The sequence below is a fragment of the Cynoglossus semilaevis genome, chromosome 5, assembly GCF_000523025.1.
Source record: "Cynoglossus semilaevis isolate Cse_v1.0 chromosome 5, Cse_v1.0, whole genome shotgun sequence".
NCBI lineage: Eukaryota > Metazoa > Chordata > Actinopteri > Pleuronectiformes > Cynoglossidae > Cynoglossus > Cynoglossus semilaevis.
This window is the reverse complement of record NC_024311.1, coordinates 3,864,796-3,872,211: the sequence shown is the minus strand read 5'-3', so window position 1 is coordinate 3,872,211 and position 7,416 is coordinate 3,864,796. Positions and strand designations below refer to the sequence as shown.

Below are 7,416 nucleotides of genomic sequence, written 5' to 3'. Positions count from 1 at the left end.
GTTAACTTGTCCAAAAGAAACCTGCAATATAAATCATTTAATTTTTTTAAAAATTTAATTCACCTAAAAGTTGGAGTCAACACCTCAAAATAAGCCTCTTTTTTAAGATATGCATGGTTGTATTGACATACCAAACCATGACTTACAAATGGCTGTCCTCTGACGATGTTACAATATATACAGTACAACACGTAAATTCACCAGTAGATGTAGCTAAATCACACATACGGATTTAAGCTATTATATTGATTTTCTACCAAACCATGAATGCTTTTCTTAAGAAGCTGCCACAGCTGACTGGATGAAGGCAGGAGTGTCAGGGTTCACATGTGCACACAAGGGCAAGTACATACTCACCCAGTTTGGCACGTACTGTAATGACCTCACCACTTATTTTTGTTCAGCACTTTAACTTCAATAGTTCAATAGAACTTGGGAAGTAAAAAATAAATAAAAAATCACTTTTTTTCTATCCAGCTGGTGTCAGCCTGCTATTTTTTTTATTGCAAATTTAAATGTCAATGAGCAAATGACAGAATTAACCAAATGTATATGTGGCACTCTGTAAGATGTGGTTAAGAGATGAGAACATATGTAATTATAAATAACAACACGTACACTCACTTGGATACATAGTTCTGTCAGGATTTACAAATACTGCCCTGAATGACCTTTTCCTTTTTCTGTAATAAAGAATGTTTTTTAAGTGTTCACTCATTAAGTCTTAGTCACGACAGGATGTTTACCACTAGATGTTGCTAAATCCTACACGGCGGACCTCTACAGGAGAACTTGTGAAGGCAGCTCAGTGAGAAAACATTTGGCAGGTTGTTAAAATGTTTTGACCCATTTAAAGAACAGATGGAATTGTTTCTTTGTTTTACAGAGCAGTATTATTTTTTTTACTGCTGTATAAAATATATAACATAACACCATGCAATTGTATAAAGTTTAGGATTTTTACAGTAAAAAAAAAAAACAATACAAAGAAAGATTCAGCCTTACACATAAGAAACAAATGCTTGTTGTTGCAAAGCTAAAGTGCCCCCCTGCTGGCCACAACCCGTATTAACCACATTGACTGACATTGTCTTCATGTGATATTGACTGACAGAGATGCAAAAAAAAAAACAAAAAAACAACAACAACAGAAAGAACAAACAACAAAAAAAATTCATTTGAGCTTCACATGAATAAAGATTACGCTGCCTGAAAATTGCGATTATTTTTGCTTGTTTAACTTTTGTGCACCGTCTGCCTTATCTTAAACACTGGGTGGCCTCTCCTCTCATCTTTATTTAAATGAAAGCTGCTCACCCAGCACATAAAAGCTTCTATTTATGCTCCTTATTTGCAAGCCTGTAATGCCCTTGTGCTTGCGTCAGCTGCAGACAGTGGCATCTGAAATGTACATTTGTTTCCAGTTTATAGGAAACACAACCAATCAAACAAACACAGACTGATACAGTAGATATTCAATAAAACTATCAGTGAAAACGATTCCATTTTAAAACTGAAAAAAAGAAAAGAAAAAGAAAAAGATCATGTTGATTCTTTTAAGAAGGTGAACTTATTATATTTCCGACTGCTCATTCTAAACACATAAAAAATAGTTTATTTGCATTCATTCTTCTTCCTAACGACAGCTTCTAAGTTTAAAGCGACTGCAGCTTTGACCCGTTTTTACACAGATTTCAGTGTACAGCAGTATTGGTGCTATTCACAAAATAAGATATAATTTACCAGTAACAGTGTATATATCTCCCAGAACAACTTCCTGTCTACATGTACGTGCTCCTCTCTAGATGATTCCTCCCCAGGACCTCGTCGCTGAACTGGTACGTCAGCTTCTTCTTGATCTTCTTCACCTCCCCGGTTTTGCCGTAGTTGCGTAAAGCTCTGGCCATCTTCTGATAGGTCATTTTTTTCCGGTTGCCTTTCTGGATTCCCCAGCGGTGTGCCAAAGCCTCCTTGTGTTTGGAGGAGAACTGGAATGTCCCTTTGTCTCTGTCCACCCACCAGATACTGTCCTTCATGTCGCCATTCCTTAACAGGTCCAGGAGGAACTGGTACAAACGGATCTTCTTTTTGCCTTTTGGGAGAGATGAGATGATTTATGTTTGAATAGTTTTACTGGGGTATTTTAGAAAAAAAGATTAGCGCTGATATAGTTGTACTCATTAAAAACAAAGATATGTTTTTACTCATATATTCCATAAAGGAAGCTAGCTTCCTTTACAACTAGGTCCAGTTTGATGGTGTATAAACACTTTCTGTTTCTAGCTTTTTGCAACTAAATTTTTTTTTTTTTAATTGGAAAAATAAAAAAAACATACTATTTGAAAACTGAATACGACTAAATGATTGAGAAAAGGGAATTTGTAGTGCTCATACTCAAATGGAAGACCTGGCTAACCAAAGCAACCCCTGATGATTACACTGCCCCAAGTGGACAGATGAGTCAGCCTGGATTATACTAAAACATTTTGTGTTCTTTTTAATCTTCTTCTTAAGTCGCCACAGGTTTTCACCTTCGTCTTTTGTGCTGGGGGTTTGGTGGTGTTCCAGTTCTTCTATTTATAAGGATAGATGCAGTTGTGCAACAAATAACTGCACATGTGCAAAATCGACTTTGAAGAGTCAGCAGAACACAGGGCTGATGTGACAGAATTGGCCCCTTACCAAGAAAAACTCTGGACTCTGGAGCCAGTTATATTCTCACCATGTATTAAAATAAAAATAAATAACCACGGTCGCACGTATTTGTACTGAAGTAGCCTAAGGTGTTTGCTTTGTTGAAAGCATTAGTGAAAAAAAAAGACACTTCCAAACAGCAGCGACACACTGCGACAGAATAAGCACACTCAGCAAAGACTGGTGCCGCTTTGAAAGAACGGGACTGATTTACATTCTACACATTGGGGAACGCAGAGGGAGCTCTGTGTTTTGACACGTCTACATATACAGTCCCGTGACCTGGATGACTCTGTGGGGTGCTGCACAGTTGGTGTGTCTTAAAGTACAAGTGTTTACTGCTTCCTACACGTACACACTGTATGAAATGACCTGCTAGTCTAGATTCTTACCAAGGTCTCCGGTGGAGACATAAGGGACTCTGTCTCTCAGACACTCCTCATCGGACACCTCCAGTGGAGTACTTCGTCCTCCGTGGTCTTCGTCATCGGAGCTTCGCTGGGACATGGGAGGGTAGATGGAGCGAGGGAAGAATGCAATCTGAAACAGCAGTTAGGGATCGTTTTGTTTATTTGTGTTGAATTTGGAAAAAAGGTAATTGTATTTGGGCTTGGGTTTGCCAAGAGGGGCCCTGGGGTGACTGAGGTCATCCTAATAAAGGCTACTGCCATTGTCTATCCATCCATCCATCCATCCATCCATCCATCCATCCATCCATCCATTTATCATCTGCTGTTGTTAAACAAACCTAGCAAATTTCTTTGGTAGTTAAAATAAAAAGAAAGTTAGAAAAAACACCATGTGACCTGAGGTCATGTCTGTAGCTTGTACACAACAGCACAGGGATCTTCCATTAAAGGGTTACGGCCTTAAAATGTGGTTTGATAAGTGCAAGCTGTTGCTTAAAATTCGTCAAGATTCTAAGCAACCGATGGATTGTGAAACCCGTTTCGTCTAATGAGAAACCGAATAAAAATAACATTTTATATAACACGCAAAAGTTTATATAACACCTCTTTTGGTTAGTAAAAAAAATAACAGAAATTGTACGTCTCACATCCGCTAAGGTTTCTCCAAAGGTTATTTTTAAATGGAATTTTGAGTCATTAGGTTCAGTTGTTTTGTAATAAACAGAGTCATGTACAGTGTTGAGCAACTTGACACCATCCACGCAGACAACAGTGCGATAGATGGTGTGAATAACACTGAATAGAAATGACCCCAAACAGAGGAAGTACAGCTCTGTGTTTTTATTTACATACATGTAAAGTACTATCCAGTTTTTATTTACATACATGTAAAGTACTCAAATGAAGTAATCAATGATCTCTATCCATCATTTTAAATGTTGTTGTTCTCCACAGGATTGTCTAAAAAAGGTAAATGACGGGAGGAGAGAGAGTTTTTAAACCGAGATAGAGTTTAAAATATAAACCTTCTCTTTACTTCCCTAATTCACAGATCCAGGGAGGAAATGGAGTTCTCACACTTTAAAATACCGAGTCATTTCAGAGAAGGGTTCTATATGAGGTATAACCCCCCCCCCCAAAAAAAAACAAGTCTGATTCACTTCCTAATTTTTCTTGTTTTTCTGAAAAGTCATTTAACCTTTTTATCATTTTTTTTCATAATTTCTTTATCTGAATGGCTGATGTGTCGAATGTGAAGGTGAACATTGGATTTTTCAGTCTTGTCTGTGTTATCGCTTTTTTTTAATGAAGTAAGGTTTTCAGCACTGATGGTTAATTTGTAGTTCATTAGTTAAATTGAATATAACAATCTGTCTTCAGCATGAATATCCTGCAAGTCTCTTTAGATATTTGATCTCATCTAAATCAGTGGCTCAGAGTTGAATTCTAATCTTCTAAACACAAACTGTTTCCTACCACTTGAAACTGTAGGTATTTCCACGGCACAATAAAAATAATATCCAGCTCTACAAAGTGTTAATTTCTTTTTAACTTTGCTGGGATTTTTTTTAATTTAATTTTATAACTAAGAAATTCCCAGGGATTATTTGTAATGATGGAAGATGGTAGGAATCCTGAAAAAACCCCATCTACCATGACTCTTCAAAGAGTCCATTTGTATCAACCAAAAAAAATATTCAAGGCAGACTGGGGGACATTTGCTTAAAAAACATATTAATTTACTAAAAATATAAATAAAAAAAATACTGCCATTAAAGTTTACTACTGACTGATTAAACTTTATAAAAAAAGAAACTTTCTGGTTAATACTTTATATATAGGACTGTCCCTTCTTTACTACATTCTATATAATACATTTAATTGATTATTCTTATTCCTTTTTTTTTGGTAATTATAACAATATACACTTTTCAGAGTGATTACAATGACAGCTTGGTTCATGAAGTACTTACTGCACCACTAACTTTATTATTATTATTATTTTCTGATATTGAATTGTTTTTTTTTTTACTTAAGTGCAGTAGAATGACTGCTGCTGTGGACGTTGAACCAGCTTCACTTTCAAACTTTAATTTAACAACTCCACCAGAAGTTTACAGGTTTGCACAAGAAGAGTGGAAAACATTGACACAACATGGTTTCATTTTCTCCATCCGGTTGCTAAATATTTCAGTCTGCATTGGGACATGGACGCAGAAGTTTGTCGGTGCGAACCCTGAGTGCTTTCACGTCTGAACTCACCGGTTGCTGTAGCACATGTGCATGCGTTCCTGGGTCCAGAAGGTTCTCTGCATCGTACCGTATGGTGTCGGGTCGTAGGAGGCCTGGTGGGTGGAGAGTCTGCACGCTTTGGAGCTCGGTGAAGTTGGTTTCCTGGAGGTTTTCAAATTCTGCAGGGTGTATGTGTGGCTGAGGGTGGTAGTCCCAGTGGTCTACACAAAGACAGGGGTTTGGATTTGTTTTTTTTTCATCAGTATTCAAACACATTTGTGGACGAGCTTGACCCTAACAATTGTTAGTTTACAAGAGCCCTTTAAATAAATGGTGGAATACAGTGTGACCCATTAGACACTCATGCTGTCACACACATCTGCATTCCACTGTGCCTCAGTTTGCACCCAGTAACAAAGACAGTGGAATTATTTTTCCTGTTTATTGCCACACACTTGCAGTTTTGTCACAGCTGTTGATTTTCAGTTTGTGCCAAGTTTCATGTCACGCAAACCCTTTTTATCCCCCAGTGATTTTAACACATAGATCAGAAAACCTAACTAAACCACCTATAACGATGCTATTCCAGATATATTCTATATGAACATTTGAATTTTGTTTAATTTGGACACAATGTTACAATTAACCTTCAAATTCTTTAAATTTTTGCCTGTGCGCTTTCCCCTCAACTCATTCACCAGGTTGTTTTGGTACAATATTTAAAACAGTTGATTAGAGGAGAAAGTAAAGCATGACTGACGTATCAATAAAAACCCCAAGGGGCGAAAGTTGTTCTGTGTCTATAGTTGTAGCAACCGAGAAGAAAAGGCATCTGTTTCCTGTGTTCCATACACCCTAATGCGGTGAACTCCAGCTGCATGAGCTGCAGACTTTTATGTACAAGACAACAGAAGACCGGGTGTCACCACATCAGGCCGCGGTGGTTAAATTAGGGATTGTAATAATAAAAAAAAAAACCTTCATTGTGAAAACAGAATAGTTTTCTTGTGCCTAAAACATTCAAAGTGGTGCCTTTGAATAGAAGTTTAGTTTCAGGTCTTTGGTTTACCCTTCCACAGGTCTACCTCAGTCAAATGTCAAAAGTCATTTTTAGTTTCTCACTGCGATTTTTATATCACACTGATTTAACATGAAACAAAGTCGGCGCTGGAGCCAAAACTCACCTGTCTGTATATCTGTGTCAAGAACATACGGATTATAATATTCTGTGATTTGATGTCTGTAGATCTCGGGGTCGTACATTTCTTCTGCGTGCTGTGGAAAACAGAAAAACAAATGGTGAGCCACAGAAGAGTATCTTCAATTCTTCATCTCCACGTCCAAATTCTTACAGTGTCAATATCACCCAGTCTCTCTGCCGGTTTAACAAATGAGATGAAACGTCAGAAAATTGTTGTCTTTAAGGGAGATATATATTTTTTTCTGTTACGTGTGTGAAACTTTCAAGAGTCTACAAGTTTCAATTTCGTGACCATAGTTAATGTCTTCCACACTCCGTATCCTCTATTCAAATTGAGGACAACTGATAGTATACACTGTCCACACCTTCCCACAGAAATGCAGACTATTTTCTTTTTGTATTTAAAGAGTTTCAAGAGATTCAATAAATAAATAAATAAAAAAATACTTACAGGCGGGATGAGGTAGCTCTCCATTCTGTATGGATGCAACATGGAGACCTCTATTCTGTTGAACCAACTTAGGATGTTTGGCAGCATAAAAAAAACACACACTCACCACCTTTCAAAACTTTTGTGACACCATTGCACAATATTACAAAATTTCCTCTCACTTGTCGAGAAAAAATCTAACAACAATAACAACAACAAAAAAAAAGCTAACAAAGCCTCTCTAATTGTACGACATAGACTTCTGACCTCCGTCGTCCTCGGAGAGACCTGCAGTCCTGTCTGACAAATTTAAATAAACCAAAGCCACAGTTCGAAGGCAAGATGGCAAAGGAACTTTTGACTTCAGTAAAACATTCATGTGGGTGGGAGCAGTAGAGTGTGTCTGCTGAAGCTTCCTGGCTATTGATGATTTGTCTAAGGAGACCATC

At 37.4% G+C, this 7,416-nt stretch overlaps 1 protein-coding gene across 1 annotated transcript; it reads right to left on the bottom strand.

Annotated features, from left to right (window-relative positions):
• Positions 1–462: 462 nt before the first annotated feature.
• Positions 463–7,416, bottom strand: spi1b (Spi-1 proto-oncogene b). Its single transcript, XM_008309991.3, has 5 exons — positions 6,989–7,416; positions 6,521–6,611; positions 5,367–5,557; positions 3,087–3,234; positions 463–2,092 (listed from the first exon to the last, which is right to left on the bottom strand). The coding sequence occupies exons 1-5, from the start codon at positions 7,073–7,075 to the stop codon at positions 1,782–1,784; spliced, it is 828 nt and encodes a 275-aa protein (XP_008308213.1). The 5' UTR covers positions 7,076–7,416; the 3' UTR covers positions 463–1,781.

Coding starts and splice junctions, on each gene's coding strand:
- spi1b (XM_008309991.3), bottom strand. CDS start 7,075: ATGCTGCCAAACATCCTAAGTTGGTTCAACAGAATAGAGGTCTCCATG. Junction 6,612..6,988: donor AGAGCTACCTCATCCCGCCT/GTAAGTATTTTT, acceptor TGTTTTCCACAG/CACGCAGAAGAAATGTACGA. Junction 2,093..3,086: donor TGTCTCCACCGGAGACCTTG/GTAAGAATCTAG, acceptor CTCTCCCAAAAG/GCAAAAAGAAGATCCGTTTG.